The following is a 26,247-nucleotide window of genomic DNA, read 5'->3' as shown; positions in this document are numbered from 1 at the left end:
GCACGCGCACGCACGCACACACACACACACACACACACACACACACACACACACACACACACACACACGCTTCTCTTATGCTCACAAAGGCTGCATTTATTTGATCAAAAATACAGTAAAAACAGTAATATTGTGATTTATTATTACAATTTAAAATAACTGTTTTCTATTTGAATATATTTAAAAATATAATTTATTCCTGTGATGGCAAAGCTGAATTTTCATCCTTCAGAAATCATTCTAATATGCTAATGTTTCACAATATTATTTTTACTGTAGTTTTGCGCGAATAAATGAAGCCTTGGTGAGCATAAGAGACTTCTTTCAAACAAATCACACACACACAAATATATATATATATATATATATATATATATATTTATATATATATACACATATAAATATATATATAAATAAAACAGCATATATTAAGATAATTAATATACATGTTAAATATCTTAATATTTGCTGTTTTATATTTATACTAAGTTAATAGTTTAATATTGTAGCATCAGTTTTTGATTACTTCAGTGCAATGCTTCATGGGATGAGTATCATTTGCTCATAAAATAATGCAAATTTGGAATCTGTCTTTTTTTGTGTTTAATCATAGTTTATATATATATGTTGGTTGGTTTGATTCACAGTTTAGAGCTCTTAATTGACAAACTGTTGGAGTTGCCTATGGCAAAAATAAATGAGAAACAAACTTCCAGAACCAAAGCTACTGAAAAAAGTGTCACTGTTGTGCTCATATTGGCATATGAGACCTGTTGTTTTTGTTCTCCAAGCGGGCTCGTCCAGCATCAATAGCTTTTCCGTAGTTCTTATTCCACTTAAAGACGTCTTCATCAGCCACATCAGCAGCTTCAAAGCTCAGGAAGATGAAGCCGTCATTATCAACTCCCATCTCAATCTCTTTGGTTCCTGGTGGCAAACGTGGGATAGAGTTAAATGCAACTCAGTGTAAAATGAGAATGAAATCATCATGCAGATTTCCAGGGATCTGACCTGCTTTAGTCTGTGCTTTGACTGGCTCAGACGGCACAGAAGACATGCCGACTCCAGCGTCATTCACAGCAGACACACGGAGACGGTACATCTGACCTGCTTTCAGACCTGAAACCTGATCAACAACCATCGAAAACAGGTCACTCCTCTTACAAAGCTTTCTGGGACTAGATGCAAAAAAAAAAAAAAAAAACCCTATTCTGAATTGCATTGAGATGCATTTTATTGCAAGACACTGCAGGAAAATGTTTTTACAGACACTGGTGAATTTTAAGATTTTGAGCTATTTTGCTTCCATAACATGTTTTCTTTCAGACTAGTGGAAAGAAAACGTTTCCACTTTTATATTTTCTATATCTATTTGCATCTGTAGATTTAAGTTACAATACAAATATTTAAAGGCATTGAGTTTGTCATAAATCTCCACTTCTGCAGCTTTACATACACCAAACGTTACTGTTTTATTCCTATTTATATTCTGAAGGGTTTTACAGAAGGATTTCTTCATATATCAATGATTTATATATTATTTTATTACTAAAAATATGGTGAAAAATGTATATTTTTCTGGCTGTTGACAGTATTTTATGATTTATGGAGTGAAAAACAGAGATATCCAACAATACAGGGTTATTATCATTAATTAAAACTATTGAACACATTTCTGTTAATTGAAATAAAGCTGAAATAAAATAAAATATAAATATTAGTTACAAGAATTTAACCACATGAAAATGAGAAATGTTGCTTTGGCAATAAGATGAAATAAGTTTAAGTTGAAGCACTAAAATTTTTAAATAATAATAAAATAAACCTAATTAGCAATATTTTTTACAAATAGTAATAAAATTAAAAAAAGGACATAAAATTATAAAAAATTAAACCAAAATGTCCATTAAAAAAACTAATTCAAAATAAAACTATGACAAAACTTTATTAACACTGATCCAAAATCCCCTCTGTAAAAACCTTTAATATCTTTAAACATAACAATTTCAGAAAACTTGTCATAAAAACAATTGTTTTAATGATTAATGTAAGGAGTGATATCTATTAGTTATTTTTTAATTATTAGTTGTTTGTCTTCACCCTATTCACCTGTAGGGTCTTGCCTTAAGTTGTTATTCCTGATGCACAAATGTAATTTGAATATGAAATTAAGAATTAGATTGCAATTCAGTTCAAATTCTTACATTTTGAATATTACCCAAACCTGATAAAGAACTGCAAAAAGAGAAACTAAACAGACCTTTAAATGAGTTTCTGTCACCGCCTCGCTTGTCACAGGGGTCCAATCCTCAGACTCCGCCCCCTCACTGATGTCCACTATATACCCACTGATCTCTGATTGGCCCTTGTACAGAGGCTCCGCCCACAGCAGCACCAGAGAGTTGCACCTCACTTCTCTAAATTCCAGATCATATGGACAACCTATGAGAAATTTAAGAAAAACATCAACACATTCATTCATTTTTCCATCATGACTGTCCATTCGCAACTCATTTTAATTGTGTTCAGGAGACCTGTTTGAAAACTGAAGAAATTACACATTTGTAGATTCCATGCATTCATTTCTCTTATTCACTCCACTTTATATGAGCTGTGTTTCTCCTCTTGAACATATTAGTCACAATAAAACAAAAGAAATAAATCATCTAGCTCACAACATGCCAAGGCATACAACTGATAAACAAAGGAAAAATGCAGTGTGCCGTCTCCACTCTTTCTTGTTAAATGAATGTGCTCTAAGTGAAATAACCCTCAAAAATAGCAAACAAGTGAACCAGTACAATGGAAGATAAACTACTTTTATAGATTGTTGAATTCTGTATCACTGTGCCAGAAAGATGCACTCTAGTGAAACACACTATAAAAATGAAATCATTATGAAATATAAAGAACTGAAACACAGAGATTTATGATAAGCCATGTGCCAGATGTGATTCAGTTCAGAGAAGCTTCTAAAACAAGACTGAAACTCAAATCACATTTACTGTTTCTTATGATTAAAAAGTGTATCAAATAAATTGTGCAATAAATAAATAAAAACTTAGTATGCAATAAATATAAAAATAAATGTGAAATAAATGTAAGTTGGTAATATAAACTTATTCCTTGCAAGAACTGCACAGTTTACGTTGATGAAATTAGAAAAGTTTCCAAAATATCCAACCATTCTTTCTTCATCAAAATTGCTAAAAGAACAGTTTTTAAAGTGCCCCTTTATGCTTTTTCAGATATTGCCTTTCATGCAGTGTGTAATAAAGCTGTTTGTGAATGTAAAAGGCAAAGTTTTAAAGATCAAATGCATGACAAATAAAGTTATTGACTCCTAAAAGAAAGAATCAATTCTGAACTGCAGAAACGAGTTGTCAATAATTCCAGTCTCTGTCTCTCAATGTATCAAATTTGCATAATGCCAGCCTGTGCTCTTCATTGCCTGCCCATGAACAAGGTCTACTTTGCCCCGCCCACAAACACTGTAGTTGTTGCTGAGACTGGAAGAGTTTGGTTTGTGTTTTCGACATGTTGAGAAGACACTGTTTTCAGTGCTGTGAATCCACTTTGCTGAACTTCAAAAAAATTATGCCTTTGTTACTATATGTATCACTGTGTATCAAGTGCTGAGAAAGATCCAGATTCAGATTGGGTTCAGACATGCGCTGTAAGTGGTCGACCAATCACAGCAGACTGGGCCGTCCGACCAATCACAGCAGAGCATCTCAGGAAAGGAGGGGTTTAGAGAGACTGAATCTTCAAATGAACTCTTTGAGAAATTAGGTGATGTGAAATGTATATTTTCATATATGTATATATGTAAATTAAAGTGTTTTTTGACCTTGGATGCTTGTAAACCTATTGTTGGAGACTCCAATACAAAATTAGGAACCTTTAAAATAGCATAATAGGGACACTTCTGAAAAGCATGAAACCAGAGAACAAATAACAGACATGAGAAACAGATCGACAGGAGAGTAACACAATTATAGATCAACTAAAGTATTACATAAAACAGAGTGAAACACATAAATATGGAAGACAACAAGGACAGTGCAAAAATGTGTAATACCATCTGCTTACTTATGCATAATAGCATTAATACAAAGAGTAAGATATATTTTGTTCACAAAAGATTAGTCAGGATTGGAAATTTGGAAACCACTAGAACTGTTAATGGCATCTGTATATGAATGGAAAAAAAACCTTATATAATTCCCATTCGTAACTGTGCATGATCTTACCAGCCTCAGGCATTGTCCAGCGCTCACATAGAAACAGTTCGCTGGGTTCAGAAGGGTCGCCCAGGCCAATAATGTTGGCCGCGAAGGCACGAAACTGGTAAAAATTCCCTTCCTCAAGGCCTGTCACCTAAAAACAAAACAGACAAATAATAGAAAAAATGGATGTTGCAGAAAGAACCCTAAAAGAGAAACCTAAAATAGAAGACAAAACAATCCCAAAGCACAAACAAAAAAATCAAAAACATATGAGAGGACGACACTCTTATTGGTAGCTGAAAGCATCTTTAAAATCTTTGCATCTTTGTACTAAATCATGCAAACAATGTTAAAACATGCTAGCAGCATGCTAAATAATGTCAGCAACATGCTACTTCATGCAGGCAATGTGCTAAAACAAGTTAGCAACATGGTAAATCATGTTATTAATGTTTTAAAACATGTTATCAACATTTTACAACATGCTAACAGAATGTTACATCATGTTAACAACATGCTAATTTATATTATCAATGTGTTAAAACATGCGAGCAACATGTAAAATCATGCTAGCAACATGCTCATTCATGCTAGCAATAGTTTAAACATGCTCAAAACAAATAATGCTAGCAACATATGCTAATTCATGTTAGGAGTGTTAAAATCATGCTAGAAACATGTTAAAACATGCTAAGAGAATGGTACATCATACTAACAACATGCTAATTCATACTAGGAATATGTTCAAAATGCTAAATTATGCTATAAATTTGCTAAAGCATGCTAGTAAAAATACTAGCAAAGTGTTAAAACATGCCAGCAAAATGTTAAATCATGCTAGAAACATGTCAGCAATTGGTAAGGAATGCTAGCAACATGCTAATTAATGCTAGTAATGTACTAACAAAATGGTAAATGATGTTAGACACATTAAGATTTTCAACAAAATTTCAGACAAGGTTTTGTCAAGCCAACATAAAAGTTTGTCCCAATAAACTTTACTTTCTAGCGTTGATTCATATTTTGAATTTGTTTTTATTTTTATTTTAATATATCGGTTTTCATAATTTTCATTATTTCATATGAAAACGTGATAATTTTCATAATTTTAGCTAAAGTTTTAGTAATTTTGTTGTATGTTTGTCATTTTTATTAGTTTAAAAAAAATGTCAGTATAGTTCTTGTTTCAATTTTAGTTATTTTACTTCAAATAAAAAATAATAAAAATGAGGAATGGCATCTTTGCAACTAGCTGAAAAAATAAATAATTTATGAAATATTTTATTTTGATATTATTTCAAGTAATGAAAATGTTTCTTTATGGTTTTACTTTAACTTTCAGTTAACAATAGCACGCCTGCCCAGAAAAGCCTTTATCTCCGGTGTTTTGATCCGCCGGTTGATGTCTATATGGAGGACCATTAGCCCACAGAGGTACTTATCCGATAAACATGGGTTTCTGTGATGAGAAGCAAAGATCACCACGAGTGGCCACCTAGCCACACATAATTGGGATTGGATTTAGGAACACAGGCCTTCTAGAGCCTTTTAGACTCGTGATTAACTGTTGCCTGAATCCTCTTATCAAATCAGAGGCTTATCTGAGAGCTCAAATCTGTTGAGCGTGGAGACCAGGCCACCCACCCGCTGCCTGCTGGGACACAGAAGCTCCACTAGATGGCAGGCGTCAGGAATGGGGAAGGGATTTGAGTGTAGGGTGGTGTGTGTATCTGATGGTGTGTAATGAGGCTGGACAGGTGGTGTGTCTCCCTGACTGCTCAATGAGAGGCGGAAATCATTAACATGGGATTCACATGCTACAACCACGGAGCACACTCAAAGATCAATGTTTTCTAATTAACATAATGTACTTTGAGTCTTCCTGTGAGCAAATTGAGCAAAAAAAAAAAAAACACACTCCTTTTTACCCCCCTCCCCCCAATAAAAATGTGTTAAATGTTAATAGAGAGAGACATAAAGCTGTTGTTGTGGCCATTTCAGTCCATCAGAGGGCGATGTGCATTCACAACACTTTCCACAAATACAGAAAAAGTTTTTTTTTATTTTATTTTTTATTATGCTTCAACAACACAAACAAACATAATCAAATCTCTGAATATAACCGCAATTGTTCAGCCTTAGGTTGAGCATAACTAGTACAAAGAACAGGAAACTCACAATAGAACAAGCAAATAATTAAATAAAAAGAAATACAAAAAGAAATCAAACGAAAATAAATCAAAAGGGGCTTTTAAATTAATGTAAACGTATCCAAAAAAGAAATCAATTTAAGGGCTTTCTTATTTTTTAACAAATTTTAAATGTTTGCACAAGAGTTTAACCTCATTCACCCACCGATTAAAGTTGGGTTTAGATTTAAACCATCTGCATTTATGACTTTCCAAACATAATAAGAAATTAATAACAAAATCACACTCTTTGTTTTCCAGACAAGGTGGAGGTGAGGGGTGGGAGTTCAACACTTCTAGATCTTAACCAGTTCTGCACCTCAATCCAAAAGGGTAGCACCATATCACAACAAAAGAAAACATGCTCTAAATTTTCAATATTTGTTTCACAAAAAACACAATTATTCACATCAAAATTAAATTTCAATCTTAAAAATTCATTATCAGGATAAATCTCGTTTAAAATTATGAAGTTCACCTCCTTAGCTTTAGGAGGGAGGGGAAAAGACATATGATTTTTCCTAATTTTTTTTTATTTCAACCATATCAAAATCTTTAAGCACATATTCCCATCTAATTGGGTTTGGGTAATAAGCCTGTAAAATAAAATTTCGAATGACTCTATTTGTACATTTTTTAATCACAAAAATCACAACTTTCTAAGGAGAGCTGCCTCAGTTCTGGGGAGACTTCTTTAACCATTAATCGTAAAGGAATTGGTTCTATTAAAGGAGTCTATTAAAAATATTAACAGTACACTGTAATTGGAATTTCTCACAAAACTCTCCATTACAGTAACAAATTTCCATTATCATCCAAGAAATGGGCAATAAACCAAATCCCTTTAGATTTCCATTCCTCAAAATATACAGATTTTCTGTCAAACTTTATATATCTACTATTCCAAACTGGAGTGTTGTGAGGCGTGAAGTTATGTTTGAACAATAGTTTCCAAAAGAGCGGAACTTGCTGATGTAAGGCTGAAAGTTGAACTGGTAACGAGATACACTCAAAGTCACAACTTAGCAAAAAGTTTATTCCCCCCAGTTTTTTTAAAGATAGCATTGGGGACAATAAACCAAAATGAGTGGCTATTTTGAATGAAGGATTTTAACCATTTCAATTTTAATACAGAAAAAGTGCTTACAACTCAAAAAACATGTTCTGTTTCATCCTAAAAGGCACTAAACCTACTTGCTGTAGATTCTTTATTGGTGTTTGCTAAGGCAAGCAACACTATTATTTTTAGCCAGATTTAGGTGTAATGATGTGATTATTGCATTAAGTTTGTGATTCAGATATGAATAATTCCTCAAATCATGCATCTTGTTAAGGGGTGTGCTGTTACACTAAAAAAAAATTACATCCCCAAGTCAAAAATTTCAAGTGACCGATAACATCTAAATTTTTCAATTAGTCTGACGTATTATTTCTCATTGAGCCAATGTTAACAGACTATTGCAACAAGAATTTCACTTGGGCCAATTGAAAAATTTAGATGTTATCGGTCACTTGAAATTTTTGATTTGGGAGGGTTAGACATTTTTTACAGTGTATTACTAAGTGATCAGACATATTAGTGCATACAACAGCCCAAATCCAATGTGAAAACTATTGAAAAATGTTTTTTTGTTAACTGAAAAAAAGCTAAGTAGTACTAAGATCAATAAGGCTAAAACTGAAACAAAGAATAAAACAAAGCTAAATAGAAATATTAAAAATATAAAAACTAACAAAATTGACGACAAAAACTTAAATTAAATAAAAAATTTAAATGGAAAACTCAAAATAAAACTAATTCAAAATATTAATAAATACTACATATTTAATAAATATGATTAAAAATCACTCAAATTTTTGACTAGATATGACCTTTTTGCCAATCTGATGAATTAAACAATTAACTGAATATCATCTGAACATGTTAGGCTTGGTTAGACACGTATAGTTTGATTTTATACGTTGAATGCAGTCGACAAGGTCAAGACCTCTGATGTGGGACAGACCAAAGTCACTTTATTTATTTAAAACGAACTAGTATTCACGCTAACTCAGTTAGAAAATAGTTTATGTAAAAGAACATGTTGTCAAAGACAGTTTTGTTCATTATCACACTTAAAAGTCCTGTTTTAAACAACCAATAATTAACTCAGAATGCGGGCATGAAGGACACATCATAGAGTAAGTGTATAGTAATTAAATGGTGCGTTTGTTTACATGCATCTGCAGCAACTAATGACGAGACCTGCTTTTATAAAGGCCGTGGCCTCTGTCCATGCACTCCACAAATTAATCATCACTTGTTCTAACAATCGATTGGGAATTTTTTTTTCCAGCAAACCACTATAATATGATGTTCAGACTTGAACACGGCCTAATTAAAGAGTGAAAACAATCTAAAATAAACATTGCTTTAACTTTTAATTAAGTCTCCATGGACACCATAGTTGCTCGGTGACACATTTAAAGTAAGAGAACCAAGTTAGACAAAGGCAGATTTGCCTGCATGGTTGTAATGAAATTTTGAGCAGTAACAATTATTATTTATGACTGATTTAAGCTGGTCTCGTCATTAGTCGCTGAAGCAGCATGTAAGCAAATGCATCAGTGAACAAACAAACTTGAAAATTATATATACATTTTTCAATTGTAGTCTTTTAAAAAGGCATCTGAAATAATAAACTAAGTGCAATGTAGTGTTTTCAAAAATATCGATTTTTCGATACATTTTGATACTGAAATATCTGAAACGCTTCCAATACTAATTTTCCACAGATTAGGATACCAGCTGCGCTTTCTCTCTCTCTATCTCTCTCTCTCATCTCTCTCTCTCTATCTCTCTCTCTCATCTCTCTGACAGCGAGTGACACACAAACCCGCCTCCACTCACTCACTTGTTTCATTTGCTCCAGATGAATATTGTTGATGTTACAGGGCATGGATTTTGGCGTGGGATTGCGCATATTGCACATAATTCCCTAATTTTGTTCTCACACCCAAAGTGCGGCACATAAATCCTCCTCTTAGTACTAAATTGAGTTCTTTTTCGCTGCATAAACAGTCAAATACACAAAATACTGTCAAAATGCCGGCCTTGGCGAGTATTCACGTAAACACAGTCAGTTATGTTTTAAATGAACGTAAACGGTTAAGAAAGAAAACGCATGTGTAACAGAATAATTGATCAGTGCATCAGGTCTTAAAGTGACGGCAGCCTAATATACCTGCTGTTAAATTATGATATTATTAAAAATATCTATATGGCAGTTTTTCCCCATGGTATCGATGCAAAAATTGTGGCCAGTGAAAATTTGAGTGTCTAAGGGCCCTTTCACACCTACATTGTTTGGACTGGGTTTTCGGACTTTTCAGTTTGATCCAAATCAGAGTTACAGGTGTGAACCCTCCCCCAGACCACGGTCCGGACCAAACAGACCAAATTTGGTCCGACGAAAAGAGGTAGTCTCGGTCCGGATCAAACTGAACAAAGGTTTGGTTCGTTTCTAGTGTGAAAGAATTTTCTGTATGGTTCGGACTTTCAGACCATTTACAGAAAGTTCCGGTGGTTCCCGCAGGATTGCTTCTCCTCCTGCCGGCGACGATAAAATGTTCGCACAACGAGGATGTTCATTTAGGTGAATCTGAACTAGCTTCGAGTAGTTGGTGCTGCAGGGAGTAATGGCGTAATAATAATAACAGAATAGTGGCAATGATATGCGTCTGTTCATTCATTCTTGTCAAAGTTACCCGCCGACTTGACAACACGCTGACGTCAGACGCACGTCCGTTTACAAACCAGTCAATGTCGAGATGCAGCCCACACAGATGATGACGACAGGACGCAAGTACGTCATGTAAAGTTCTTTAGTGCGCTCGCATAATTGCAATGAGAAACCAAACAAAAACTAACCGAATGTATAGGGGAGAGCGGGGCACAAAGTAACGCTTTTTGACTTTCTCAGTTTGTGTAAATCTACTTATTGTTCAGCGTATTTATTTTTTCCCACATTAATTTCCCACATGTCTAGTACAATTATGTGTTTTTGTTTTATTAATACAGTATATACTTTTTTCTGGATATACCCCGAAAGAATGGAAGTGAAATGTGACAACATGCCCCATAGGTGGGGTACATTGTAACATGACATATGACAGCTTAAAATGTTATCTGATCTAATAAAAAAAATATACAAGACAAACTAAAATATTTTCTAAATAAAATACAATTAAAAAACTCTTTCATATAAAATAATGGCAATTTTTAATAATTAAATATAAACTAATTTTTGAGTTTCGACTACGAACACATGAAAACACAGCTATACAACATAGTTCAAAACAAATAAATAATTAGTAATTTCTGAACATTGACTCTCAGTCTTTATTCACCTTTTTCTCACGTTTTCTCAATAAAATTAATAAAAGTATAGAATATAATAGCATATTTCTAATAGGGGCACATTGTAACGCAGTGTTACAACATGCCCCGCCTGCACAACTGGGATTTAAACCCTTCTAGTGTCTTCTGCTAGTTAGCGAAGCATTAAAGAACTATCTCAACTGTTAAATAACATATTGGAGATTAAAATAATATCAGATTTGTCTAATTTTAAATAAACACAAAAAATAGAGATGAAAAATTAACTTAAGTAAGAAATGTACTTTTGCTATGGTTTAATAAATGTCTATGGATATCTTCCAAAAAAATTATTAATTTTGGCGCAATTTTTTCTCTATATAGTGTTGATATGGCAACTAGTAAATACACTAAGTTTCGTCATCCTAGCATGTGTGGAAGTATTTAAAACAAGCGTGTTACAACTAACCCCGTGTTACGTTGTGCCCCGCGCTCCCCTACAATGTATCAAAACATGACCTTTGGTTCGGAGCTTGGTGCGGACTTTCAGGTGTGAAAACGCCCTAACTTTGGAAAACCTCTAGCCATAGTGGCTGGAGAGCAAATGAAAGTTAACGATTATGAAAACAAGACAATTGAGGCAAAATGATTATTGTGCCGCTGCCACACTCCACCCAGCGCACTTTCCTTTCCTTCACAGCCTTTCGTTTCTCCCTAAAAGCCCAAACTTAACATCCCAATCAGCCAAATAAGTGAGTGTTGTTAAATGTAGTCTAATGTTGCTAAACTGTGGGATGTGTTTGATGTTATTAAAAGAGCATTAAGCCACAAAAGAGACACTGTTCCCCAGGTGGATTTCTGTGCGCGCACTCGGATCAGCAAATAGGCTTTGGATACACACAAAAATATCAAAATGCCTTTTTGGAGAGTATTCACGTAAACACAGTGGGTTTTGTCTTAAGTGAACATACACAGTTGAGAAAGAAATGAAGTGTGTAACCGTATATTGGATCCGTGCATCAGCTCTTAAAGTGACAGCAGCCTAATAAACCTGATGCTGTCTGAGTCATTCATGATAATCAAACAACAAATGACAAAGGAAAATCACTCACTGATCTTCACTGAATAACTTAAGTAGCTTTAATAAGGATTAATCTATATTTAATGTGTACAGTAAAACTATGCAGTGTTGTTTTACATTTGATTATTAATTGTTTTGTTGTAAGCTATTACTTATCTGAATACCACCGTTAGAGCACCCTCCTGAAAAACTTAAAACACTGTTTATTTAATTTGTATTTTTTTTCTTCTTTTTGTTTGTAATTAGTTTCTTAGTTCTAATTGCTGATTGTTTACTTGTCTCATGTAATTATTTTCAGGACCTTTTTCTTACATTAGTTAACTAGTATTAGTTTTTTGCTGAAGTATCGATAACTGTGAATTTTCACTGACATTTAAAATGACTCATATCGTGAAATAAGACTTTGATCATATCGCCCACCAATAATCACGTCAAATAATCGTGATTTAAAAAAAAAGAAAAAAAGAAAAGAATCATGATTATGATTTTTGCCATAATTGAGCAGCCCTACCTTGTATAGTCTCTCTTTAATGGGCTTGGCGTTGACCTCCCGCCAGGTGCTCTGGGATTTGTGCCTCTGGTCCAGGTAGTAGCCGCGCACAGGGTCTCCTCCGTGATTGGCCGGGGCTCTCCAGCCAATCAGCATCTCTCCTCCGGTGCAGTTCAGTACAGTGATGGCTGATGGACAGGATGGCACACCTGCAGTGATGTGGGAAGGGAGGGTCAGAGGTCACAGAGCTGGAGTTGCATTTTGTGTAGAATTACTGCTGAAGTGAACCACACCATGTTTGCTATTAATTGTTAATGAATCAAAGAAGTGATTATTTGATTCACTCAGTGTTTTGCAGCTGAAAAAAAACTAAATTATTTATAGGATGAATAAATGTCCCGGTTTCATGAGGTGTGTCCTGGTGTCCTGATAATGCGCTAATAATTTCACATGCAAAAATGTGTCCTGGTTTCAGATGACTAAACATTAAGCATCCTCATTGTCTTTTCAGAAATTCCAGTAAATGCTTTTTATGCGACGAATGTTTTTCAGTTTCCAATGCATAAAGATGCAAATCAATGTTGATTTATACACTATTAGATTTTTTTATTAATATTTTAAATTAGCTTATATTTTTACATTAAATGCTTTTAATTTTAGTTTAACTTTTTGTAATTTTGTAATGTGCTTTTGTTATTCTTATTAGTTTATTTTGAAGATTTTTGTTTATTTTTTATTTGTTTACTTCTGATCTTTTTTATTATTATAGTAAGTAAACTAAAATAAAAAATTAATTATGTTTATCTTTTTTAAACATTACTATTTAGGTTTAATTATTTGTTTTTGTTTTAGTTCAGTTTTAGCATTTATTTATTTCCAGTTAGTAATTTTAGTGCTAGTTTAACAAGGCAACATTTCTTCAAAAAAAATGATCTAAAAATGTATATTTTATTTCATTTCAGCTTTATTTTAATTAATAAAAATGTTTTAATAGTTTTAGTCTAAGATGATAAACCTTATGCAAATTAGGTGTGTAATATTAATTTCCGCCCAAGGTAAATCAGATCGCTTATGACAAGCATATTATATGTGGAATTACATTTAATGATTTGAATGTTGTAATTATTTTGTGTTAAAATATAATAGTAAATGAAATGTGTCTGCAAGTCTTTAACTCAAAATTCACATATAAATGCAAGCATACAAACTACACTATTTTCTACAGTGTTTTTGCAACAACACAATGTTAATGTTCCTAAAACACCCTGCTTTTAAACGTCTAAAACTTCTAAGAATTAAACTACTACAATGAATTCAGTCCAGACCACTAAACATAAATGCAGACTCCATTCAAACATTGCAGATCCGGCATAACGACTCCAATGCGGCATTTCATTTACACAGAAACACTGACAAAAAACTAAACTTGCCTAAAACTTTTTGCCTAAAGTGCATGCAAGGCAACTTCCTTCAGGAGCTTCAATTCTAGTTTAGTTCATGTCATTTGCATTTGATTCAAGTCAAAATGTAAGGAAACTGAAGAGAGGTGCTTGCAAAGAGGGCTGAAACACACCGGGCTTTAATTAAAGATATATGATATGTTAATGCAATCGCTCTCATTTCAATGAAATGATCATCTCCTGTCAATTCTAATGGAATTTCAGAGAATGATGGGAACTTATGGTCAACCTAATAATTAATGAAAGCACTTGCGTTTTCTGTGAGGATAATGTGATCATCTATATAAAAAAAGGCAGGTTTGATCAGCAGTACATGTGGCTGAAGCGTCTCTGGTGTTCGATGATAACAGACGGAGCATCTGTCCTGATCTCAACACACATCAGTGCAGGAGTGCCACTCAGAATCAGACGTTATTACAAAGAGAAACGCTGAAGCGTCAGACAAAAGCCTGATACTGTCAGGATTGAGCCAGACACAGAATGACTCTACTTCAACATCTCTTGAGTAACAAGCTTGTCTTTGGTTAGGTCTGTAAAGCACAAGAACATTGTGCCTGTGCGCCTCTTCTGCTTTTATCCGTAATGAAGCTTGAAAGGGCATATGTACTTTAATTATGTATTCTATTGTAATACATAATGTAGTAATACATAACATATGTATTCTGTCTGAAGCAGAATACTACAGTAAAAAACATTTTTACGTTTCCTAAACACAATGTTAGAGTGCTGTTGGTTTCTAGGGCATGAATATGAGGGTTGCTAATGCCTTATGAGAAATTATTTGCACATTGCTATATGGCTGATGTTCTGGGTTGCTCACTAACCCAAGTCAAAAGACTTCACCGGATGTCTCTCTTCATGCAGGAAGCTCATTCAGAGAATTATAAATTCCCACTGAGACCATAAACAGTTTTCTAGAGCTCAAGCAGACAGCCGGCGGCACTTTAGACGGGACGGCGTCCTATTTAAAGCCGTCTGACTGCATGATCTCGACTGGTTCGCTGGCCGGTCAGACTTACTTATCGCTGATTTGACTCGGATGGCAGGAGACTCGTCCGAGTAGATGCTGTTTCCCGCCAGTCCCACAGACTTCACCCTGAATACATACTCTTTATTGGTCTTCAGGCCATGAACTGTAAACCTGAGCGAAGAAAAACTGTTTTTAGCTGCACAATATATCGAAATATCGCAAATCTATATATCGTGATATGCATACGCAACGGCTTGTAATAACTGGGTCATGAACAAAAGACAAAGAGAAAATCACTCACTGCTCTTGGCTGAATAACTTTTGTAGCTTTAATAAGAATCAGTATATTTAATTCATACAGTGAAAACTAAGCAATGTTGATTATTCAGTTTCTGTTGTTAGATAAACCTAATGTAGGATAACCTGAAACCCTAAAGCCTGTGGTTTACACTGATGTTAAAATAACACTTCTTATGTTTCAGTAAAACACTGCTGTTCACTTTCAGAAGTTTAGGGATGTTTTCTTGTCACAAAAAGAATGTGAAACACATGTAGGTTATATAATTTTAAAAATATTTTAAAGATAATTCAAGTTTATTTTACACACTTTAAGCATTATCGTATCGCATATCGAATATCACATTATTTAAAGCTACACTGTGTAACTTTTTAAGTTGATTCTTTGCAAAAAACACTTTGTTTTGTTCAAAATATGTGCTCATTAATGTGTAATTACTTCTACCAACTAATCAAGTATTCTCGTAAGCGTAGAATCTGCCATTTAGAATACATACTAGCGAGTCGCTCGAATGGTGGCAGCCATGTTGCGTCTCCATCTTGAAAATACATTCGCCAAAGAGGGACATACCTGGAAATTCAAGCTTCGCCTTTCGCGTTTTGACACTCAGTGGCACCGTGACGAATGCGAGGGGGAGATTACTCGCAACTGCCGGCAGATTTGAAATAATACGGCCACCGTAGGAGTTAAAACGCCCTCAGAATGGGAGGGGCTAGAAAGTAATATTCAGTTGGTAGTCATAAACAATTTCACCGCTTGATGGAAGAAAATCCTACACAGTGTAGCTTTAAAGAGTTATCGCATATCGCAATTTTCTTCAATATCGTGCAACCCTAGTTTTTAGTAAAAAATATTGGAGTCTGTAATCATAATTAATCATAAACTAATCATAATTACGCCTCTTAAACAAGATACCACAAGAAGAGACCTGGTTTTGGTGATGGGCTTATTGTTGATTGTCTGCCACTGTCCACTTCCAACCTCACTGCAGTACAGATAGTATCCCACAATGCCCTCTGTTATTTTAGGCTCCTTCCACTGCAGAAGGACTGAGCTGTTAGTGTCTCGATTGGGCAGGACGCCGATTGGTGGGGCAGGAACTCCTAAAACACATTAGAACAAAATCCACACTGAGCTGTACAAGTTTACATACACTACCCTTGTGAAAAAGAAGTGTGCTTAAAGGGATAGTTCATCTGAAAATTAATATTCTGTCATCATTTACTCACCCTCAAGCTGTTCCAAACCTGTATGAGTTTCTTTCGTCTGCTGAACACAAAAGAATAAATGTAAATAATATGAGTAATCAAACAGTTGATGGGTCCCATTGACTTCCATAGTATGAAAAAAACACTGGAAGTCAATGGGGTCCAACAACTGTTTTGATTACTGACATTCTGTAAAATATCTTCTTTTGTGTTCAGCAGATTAAAGAAACTCATACAGGTTTGGAACAACCAACGTTATCTCGCGACCAGAATTCATACGAGTGAGTAAAATGTGACTGATTCGTACAAATTCGTACGGCCTCACTCGTACGATTTGTCTAAACCCCAGTGACGGTTAGGTTTAGGGGCGGGGTCAGGGGTAGGTCATTCATACGAATTCATACGAATTGGGCAACTCGTAAAATATGTACGATTTAGCAAAAATCTTACAAATTCGTACGAGTGAGGTCGTATGAATTCGTACAAATTAGCCACCTCGAAAAATTCGTTCGAATCGTCGTGAGATCGGGTTGGAACAACTTGAGGGTGAGTGAATGATTTTCATCTGTGGGTGAACTGTCCTTTACTTGTATTGAATGTGCACTTCAAATCTTAAAAACTGTTCTTGCAGATAATATAATATTAATGAAATAAAAGTGTAAAAGTCACTTAAAGAGAGTACACTTTCATGACTATGTTGTAAAAACCAAAAGTACAAATTAAACCTTATTTAAAGAAATACACATCGTGATGTATCGTCTATTACAATTAATCACATCTATGTTTGTAAATGTATATAATATATATACATGTATATATGCATGTATACACACACACACACATATGTATATATACACGTATATACACACACAAACTTTTATGTTAGATGCGATTAATCGCAATTAATCAATTTAACAGCACTATTATTAATATATTTAAAAGCATGGCATACAAGTTCTAATAGAAATGACATTAAAGTACAGTTTATATTAACATAAACTGTTGTCAGTACATTCAGTAGTATACTGTCTTTAACCATATTTCAAAGACAATAGAAGTAATTATGAAATTACAAATAAAGATGTACTTAAATCATGTTTAAGTGGGTTAAAAAAGCACTCTCAAGTTTAAAATACTGCATTTATTACATATTTAAACTATAATACATTTTAATTTAATTGTAAATAACATGCAGTCAAGTGTCTGAAAAATGTACATTCTTTTAAAGTATATTATTTCCGTAACAAGTACTCTTAAGTATGCTTTTTTACAAGGATATAGTCCATTTAAATCTATTTAAAGGCATGCTTCTCATTGTTTTCTATCATTTGGACTGTTTCATTCTAAGCATCAGTGAGATTGCTTATGACTCTCCTTTAATGTTGCAATAAAGAACATCAAATGGAATGACATGAGTGTGAGTAAATAATGACTAATTTGTGTTTTTATGTGCACGATTCCTTCAAGAAAATGGTCACCTAGTGGTTGTCCCAGTGAAACGGGTCCGCTGGGAAGAGACGGCTCGCTGATCCCGTACTTGTTGACAGAACGAATACGGTAAGAGTACGACTTCCCTTTCTGCTGGTCAAATGCAGCAAATCTAGTCGACAGCACCGTCATATCCATGCTAGCCAGGTGCCAGCTCTCCTTCCCTGTGATGGACTGAAATAACCAACAGTCAGTGCACATTTACAGTATTATGATTTATCATTTATCCAAAGTGACAGTCAATTCAAGGGAAACATTTAGCAAATTTTTGTTTTCCCTGGGAATCAAACCCATTTCTTTCTAATTTCTGTTCTGTATATTTTTATATACATATACATGTATATATATATACAGTATATATATATATATTGATATATATATATATATTATTTTACTCTAAATTACACTTGCATAAAGTAGGAAGTATCTGTGAAAATAAAGTATTGCAATATTCTCTTTAATAAAACGATGCATCTTTACATTTATTGACAATTTATCCAAAACGACAGTACATTCAAGGGAAACATTTAGCAAGTATTTGTTTTCCCTGGGAATCAAACTAATTTCTGTTCTGTGTGTGTGTTCACATCTGTTTAGCTGTGCATGTACTGAATGAGCACTGTGCCACTGTTCGTCCGACTCTTTGTTCTGTATTTTCTTTTCTTTTTTATTCTTAACTGTTTTAATTATTCTTATTTCTTTTGATTATTTTACCCCTCCTTGAACTGCCACCTTATCGTGGTGGAGGGGTTTGAGTACCCGAATGAACCTAGGAGCTATGTTGTCTGGGGCTATATGCCCCTGGTAGGGTCTCCCAAGGCAAACAGGTCCTAGGCGACCGGTCAGACTAAGAGCGGTTCAAAACCCCTTATGATGCCCAAAAAAAGGAGGACCGTGACGTCGCCCGGTATGGCGCAGCCGGGGCCCCACCCTGGAGCCAGGCCCGGGGTTGGGGCTCGTATGCGAGCGCCTGGTGGTCGGGCCTCCCCCCATGGGGTCCGGCCGGGCTCAGCCCGAAGGAGTGACGTGGGGCCACCCTCCCGTGGACCCACCACCTGCAGGAGGGACCGTAAGGGGCCGGTGCTAAGTGGATCGGGCGGCAGTCGAAGGCGGGGGCCTAGACAACCCGATCCCTGGACGCGGAATCTAGCTCTAGGGACATGGAATGTCACCTCTCTGGCGGGGAAGGAGCCTGAGGTTGTGCGTGAGGTTCAGAGATTCCGACTAGAGATAGTTGGGATCACCTCTACGCACGGCTTGGGCTCTGGAACCACACTCCTCGAGAGAGGATGGACTCTTCACCACTCTGGAGTTGCCCATGGTGAGAGGCGGCGGGCTGGTGTGGGTTTGCTTATAGCCCCCCAGCTCAGCCGCCATGTGTTGGAGTTCACCCCGGTGAACGAGAGGGTCGCTTCCCTACGCCTTCGGGTCGGGGATAGGTCTCTCACTGTCGTTTGTGCTTACGGGCCGAACGGCAGTGCAGAGTACCCGGCCTTCTTGGAGTCTCTGGGAGGGGTGCTGGAAAGTGCTCCGACTGGGGACTCCATCGTTTTACTGGGGGACTTCAACGCCCACGTGGGCAGCGACAGTGACACCTGGAGGGGCGTGATTGGGAGGAACGGCCCCCCTGATCTGAACCCGAGTGGTGTTCTGTTATTGGACTTCTGTGCTAGTTACAGCTTGTCCATAACGAACACCATGTTCAAGCATAAGGGTGTCCATCAGTGCACATGGCACCAGGACACCCTAGGCCGGAGGTCGATGATCGACTTTGTGGTCGTTTCATCCGACCTCCGGCCGTATGTCTTGGACACTCGGGCGAAGAGAGGGGCGGAGCTGTCAACTGATCACCACCTGGTGGTGAGTTGGATCCGATGGCGGGGGAGGAAGCTGGACAGACTCGGCAGACCCAAACGTACTGTGAGGGTCTGTTGGGAACGTTTGGCCGAATCTCCTGTCAGAGAGATCTTCAACTCCCACCTCCGGCAGAGCTTCGACCAGATCCCGAGGGAGTCTGGAGATATTGAGTCCGAGTGGACCATGTTCTCCACCTCCATTGTCAACGCGGCCACTCGGAGCTGTGGCCGTAAGGTCTCCGGTGCCTGTCGAGGCGGCAATCCCCGAACCCGGTGGTGGACACCGGAAGTAAGGGATGCCGTCAAGCTGAAGAAGGAGTCCTATCGGGCCTGGCTGGCTTGTGGGACTCCTGAGGCAGCTGATGGGTACCGACGGGCCAAGCGGACTGCAGCCCGGGTGGTTGTGGAGGCAAAAACTCGGGCCTGGGAGGAGTTCGGTGAGGCCATGGAGAAGGACTATCGGTCGGCCTCGAAGAGATTCTGGCAAACCGTCCGGCGCCTCAGGAGGGGGAAGCAGTGCCCTACCAACGCTGTTTACAGTGGAGGTGGGCAGCTGTTGACCTCGACTGGGGATATCACCGGACGGTGGAAGGAATACTTTGAGGATCTCCTCAATCCCGCCGTCACGTCTTCCATTGAGGAAGCAGAGGCTGAGGGCTCGGAGGCGGACTCGTCCATCACCCAAGCTGAAGTCACCGAGGTAGTCAAGAAACTCCTCGGTGGCAAGGCACCGGGGGTGGATGAGATCCGCCCTGAGTACCTCAAGTCTCTGGATGTTGTGGGGCTGTCTTGGCTGACACGCCTCTGCAACATCGCGTGGCGGTTGGGGACAGTACCTTTGGACTGGCAGACCGGGGTGGTGGTCCCTCTTTTCAAGAAGGGGGATCGGAGGGTGTGCTCCAACTATAGGGGGATCACACTTCTCAGCCTCCCTGGGAAAGTCTATGCCAGGGTACTGGAGAGGAGAATCCGGCCGATAGTAGAACCTCGGATTCAGGAGGAACAGTGTGGTTTTCGTCCCGGTCGTGGAACACTGGACCAGCTCTATACCCTCTACAGGGTGCTGGAGGGCTCATGGGAGTTTGCCCAACCAATCTACATGTGCTTTGTGGATTTGGAGAAGGCATTCGACTGTGTCCCTCGCGGCGGCCTGTGGAGGGTGCTCCGGGAGTATGGGGTCCGGGGCCCTTTGCTAAGGGCTATCCGGTCCCTGTACAACCGGAGCAGGAGCTTGGTTCGTATTGCCAGCAGTAAGTCAGACTTGTTCCCGGTGCGTGTTGGACTCCGGCAGGGCTGCCCTTTGTCGCCGGTTCTGTTCATAATTTTTATGGACAGAATTTCTAGGCGCAGCCAGGGGCCGGAGGGGGTCGGGTTTGGGGACCACACGATTTCATCTCTGCTCTTTGCGGATGATGTTGTCGTGTTGGCCTCATCAGACCAGGACCTCCAGCATGCACTGGGACGGTTTGCAGCCGAGTGTGAAGCGGCTGGGATGAAAATCAGCACCTCCAAGTCCGAGGCCATGGTTCTCAGTCGGAAAAGGGTGGTTTGCCCGCTTCAGGTTGGTGGAGAGCTCCTGCCTCAAGTGGAGGAGTTCAAGTATCTTGGGGTCTTGTTCACGAGTGAGGGAAGGATGGAACGGGAGATTGACAGGCGGATCGGTGCAGCTTCTGCAGTAATGCGGTCCCTGTACCGGTCTGTCGTGGTGAAGAAGGAGCTGAGCCGCAAGGCGAAGCTCTCGATTTACCAGTCAATCTACGTTCCTACTCTCACCTATGGTCATGAGCTGTGGGTCATGACCGAAAGGACAAGATCCCGAATACAAGCGGCCGAAATGAGCTTTCTCCGCAGGGTGGCTGGGCGATCCCTTAGAGATAGGGTGAGAAGCTCGGTCACTCGGGAGGAGCTCAGAGTAGAGCCGCTGCTCCTCCACATCGAGAGGGGTCAGTTGAGGTGGCTCGGGCATCTTTTCCGGATGCCTCCTGGACGCCTTCCCGGGAAGGTGTTCCGGGCATGTCCCACTGGGAGGAGACCCCGGGGAAGACCTAGGACACGCTGGAGAGACTATGTCTCCCGGCTGGCCTGGGAACGCCTCGGTGTCCCCCCGGAAGAGCTGGAGGAAGTGTCTAGGGAGAGGGACGTCTGGGCATCCCTGCTTAGACTGCTGCCCCCGCGACCCGGCCCCGGATAAGCGGTAGAAGATGGATGGATGGATGGATGGATTATTTTAATTTCTTCTATGTAAAGCACTTTGTATTACCACTGTGTATGAAATGTGCTATATGAATAAACTTGCCTTGCCTTGTGTATATATATATATATATATATATATATATATATATACATGTGTATATATATATATATAATTACATTTTTTAACTATAAATCACAATTGCATTTAGTAGGAAGTCTCCATGATGATGAACTATTGCAATATTCTCTTAATAAAACATGCACAGTGGTAAATGGACATTTAAATCTTTTTCATTTATATGTATTTCTGCCCCCACAATTTCAGACGGTCCTGATGAACTAGACAGTTTTATTATGGTGCTTCTTATAAAAAGTCCAATAAAGTCCATGTCCTGTGGCAGTGTGCGCTCTCTCCTTCTCATTACAGAGTCGGCAGGCGGCTGGAGCTCTTTCTTGTGTCTTATATTGGACGATTCTGCCTCCTCGGCTCTGAGAACGGATTACTGCGAGCACTTTTACACTGTGAGTCATGAAGAGATGAAGTGAAACTTTAAAACTGCCCTCAAAAAGCCAGAAGGATCCTGACCTTTTATAGTGCTGAAGGCCTTGAACATTTGAAACTGAGAAGCTAAACTTGAAAAACGCCTGTTGGGTCATTTAACCTGCTCTGCAACATGAACTTTCTACCAAGATAATTTAATATATGCTGGAGTTACTGGATTTGCACAAACACAGATATACGCCACGGATACACTCAGAGCTAGTGATGCAATGCAACTATACTAGAATGCTCCCATTTGCAAAATGGCAATAATAGAATAATTAATAATTATTAGAATACATTTTCACATACTGAACTCATGCAGTGCTATTAACTAAACCCAAAACTAAAACTATTAAATATTAACATTCAGCAATTGAAATAAAGCTGACATAAAATAAAGCATTAGATGAAAGCCTTAAACTGAAAAAACTACAGATGTTGATGTTAAAATAAATGAATGCAACAAGAACAAGAAAAACCCCTAGTGAAAAAAACCTATCATAGTGTATTTAAAATACACTTATTTCATACTAAGTATACTACAAACATATTTACTGACATATTGCTTTAGACTCACTGGTATAAATATTATAATTGAACTTTATTTAGAGTACTTCTTTATTACACAATGCACATTTCCTAATATTAAGCCTAAAATGTATTTTAATATCACTGTATAACATGAGTCTTTAAATGCAAGATATTTAAAGTGAACCTAAAGTATACTTGCAAATATTTCCATTTAGCACAATCAGATATACTATATAATAATAATAATAATAATAATCAGTATAATAATAATGATAAGTATAACTAATTATAAGTGTATCTTTCAGCACTACTTCTAGATAACTAAAGTGCATTAAGTACAAAATTGGTAGTTCCAATTTAACAGACTTTAAGTATTTAGTATACCAAAAGTACAATTGTTGGGTTTTTATAATAAGTACATAAATATGTAAATGTATTTGTAGTTTACGTAGCATAAAATAAACTGCATTATAAGTACATTTTACTATATTTATTTTTCACTAGGAAATAAAATATCAAAATAAATTACGAAAACTTAAATAAAATTACAAATCTAATTCAAAATACGAATAAATACTATATAGTAAAGAATACTAAAATAACACAGAAACCATCAAGCTGAATAAGATTAACTTAACATTTACCTTTATTCATTAAGCAGTCACTTTTATCCAAAGCGTCTAAGAAATGAGGAAGCTTTGGGTTGCTACTTGTTTTTAAATTAAGCACGCAAAAGTTTTATCAGTCTACTCAAAGTCACATATTCAGACTGAAGCAACATCTCAGAAAATCAGCAAGCAAGTGCTTCGAGGTCAAGAGGAAACACATTATGCATCCGTCACATAACACGGATGAGCAGCGTCAAGTTCTCTATAGTTTAATGAAGCGTTCGCTTTGCACCTGCTGCCACCCAGGATTCAGCATTCACTGCCTCTAATTATCCGCCTAGTCAAAGTGCAGTGTTAATTTGGCCCGCTGGCTCAGTGTGTAAAGCCAACGCAACTTTAAGGCCTGCGGTCGAGGGTAAAACTACAAACGCAGAGGCGCAGGACCCCTGCAGGGCCAGTCTTAATGAGCCGAGCTGCGAGCAGTGTGTGGGACGAAGGTCAACTCTCACCCGCTCCACGGCGTAGGTGAGGCACTCTCTGCCCCGCGGATCCGGTTCAGTCCAGCTCAGCACAGCGTAGGTGTCGCTCAGCTCACACACTCGCACATCAGTGGGGGGGGACGGCACTCGGATTCGACCTGCAGGAGGCAGAGGAGAAACTGAGAGCACCGGCAACAGGAGCAGGAGAGCGAGGGCCTGATGGAGGACGGGTAAAGGGTTGGTCACGGCAATGTCAAGATTTCTGTTTTTCACTAAATATAAATATTGGTTAGAACAACACTTTGAAACGTGTCATAGCAACACAAATGTCTGTTTAAGGACATTCAGTATTACTAAGTATTACTTCAGTATTACACCTGAAATATATATTTTTTTTTCAGAGTTTAGTGAAAGAATGGCAATATTCCTTTTTTCTTAACATCGCACGCACGCACAAAATCAAACAAAGACACACACACACACACACACACACACACACACACACACACGCATGCACACACACACACATACACGCACATACACACACAAACACAACACTCATACACACACACACAAACACACTCACACACACAACACATACACAACACTCATACACAAACATACACACAAAGAAACACGCGCCACACACACAACAAACTCGCATACACACACAACTCACACACACACACACACACACACACACACACAAAACACACAGACCCACATGCACACACACACACACACACACACACACACACAACGAAAGACAGGCGCACACACACACAACCCACACCCACAACACACACACACACACAAACACGCACAACGAAACACAGGCGCACACACACACAAACACACACACGCACAAAGAAACACACGCGCACACACACACCACAACACACACACACACAAACACATGCACAACGAAACACAGGCGCACACACACACAACACACACCCACAACACACACACACACACACACACACACACACACACACAGCAGTGCTCAGTAAAACCGCTAAATCTTCAAAAAGAACCGGTTCATATGGGCTCTTAACGGCACATCATCACGGCCCATGAGTCCCTGGTGTTGCCATGGCAGTTAGCAGCTCGGCTACAGAGACATATCATCATCGTTTTAAGGCTGAATGCTTATAAAACTGCCCAAGTCTTTATGGGTATTGCCATACCGGGAAGCGCAGAACACCTGTGAATGCTTTATATCAGATCTGCCCTCTGAAACAGAGCAAATTCATCATCATAACTGTCTGAGCTATAAATTTTTTAGGACGGTTAATTCATGAAAACGAAATACGTCTCAAAAGAGACGGCGGGAGCAACAAATCAACGGTTTAAAAGGGTGAATCTCACGAATCCTGTCAAGATCATGTCCAGGCCATATTTTCCCTCAAAATAATAAGAAACCTGAAATATTAAATAAATAGATTGCATAAAGAAAATGAAGTGATGCATCCTGCAGGGTTTATTATCGTTAGCTAAATCTAAAACCAAAATCATAACCTCTTTGTTATATGAGATCATTTAAATTTTAACTGAAATAAAATGTATATTGAAAAATAAAAGTTTCTTTTATTTCAGCTGGTTGCCAAGGCAACCTTTCTAATTTTTGTTTAGTTTAACTTGAAGTACTAAAATAACTAAAACTGAAATAAAACTGATAGTCATAAAAAAAATATTAAATTACTAAACTAAAATGAAAATAAACATAAATGCTATATATATTTTAAATATTAATAGTACAGCTATAGTGGCACATCAATGATGATATAATAGCACCAGTATCCTAAAATTATATATTTTTTATAATTTAAATTATTTTTAATTCTCACTCTTCTTAATGGTGAATTTTAGATTCTCAGATTTGTTATTTATATACTGCCATGTTACATAAATACTTTACAAGTTCAGTATATATATATATATATATATATATATATATATATATATATTATTATTACTTTTGAAATACATTTATGATATTTTGTTTAATTGTCATAAACAATGTCACTCCTTATGGTCCTAAAATATTTTCATGTAACACTTTATTTTAAGGTGATGTAGTTACACATTACTACATGTACTTACTATAGTAATAACATTAAATTTAGCATAATAAGTAAATAATGCTAAACCATAACAATGCCTATAACTCTATAGTAGCCTAAGTACATAGTTAATTAATATTACTCAGTACCTATTTAAGGAAGCACAATGTGACTATGCCACCTTAAAATAAAGTAACCTT

The 26,247-nt window shown here is 37.5% G+C and overlaps 1 protein-coding gene across 1 annotated transcript in view; it reads right to left on the bottom strand.

Moving 5' to 3' along the window:
• The window catches only part of myom3 (myomesin 3), a 72,837-nt gene that overhangs the window by 14,086 nt on the left and 32,504 nt on the right, over positions 1–26,247 (bottom strand). The window contains exons 14-22 of the mRNA XM_084088989.1: positions 24,012–24,139; positions 17,761–17,944; positions 16,003–16,177; positions 14,826–14,947; positions 12,368–12,555; positions 4,254–4,380; positions 2,261–2,442; positions 1,012–1,126; positions 771–927 (exon numbers count right to left, since the gene is read on the bottom strand). Coding sequence (XP_083945115.1) covers positions 771–927; positions 1,012–1,126; positions 2,261–2,442; positions 4,254–4,380; positions 12,368–12,555; positions 14,826–14,947; positions 16,003–16,177; positions 17,761–17,944; positions 24,012–24,139 — 1,378 coding nt within the window. The remainder of the gene's footprint in view (positions 1–770; positions 928–1,011; positions 1,127–2,260; positions 2,443–4,253; positions 4,381–12,367; positions 12,556–14,825; positions 14,948–16,002; positions 16,178–17,760; positions 17,945–24,011; positions 24,140–26,247) is intronic.

Source organism: Abramis brama, assembly GCF_963993115.1.
Source record: "Abramis brama genome assembly, chromosome: 17".
Lineage (NCBI taxonomy): Eukaryota > Metazoa > Chordata > Actinopteri > Cypriniformes > Leuciscidae > Abramis > Abramis brama.
Note: the sequence above shows the minus strand (reverse complement) of the source record. Positions and strands in the feature narration are given on the sequence as shown.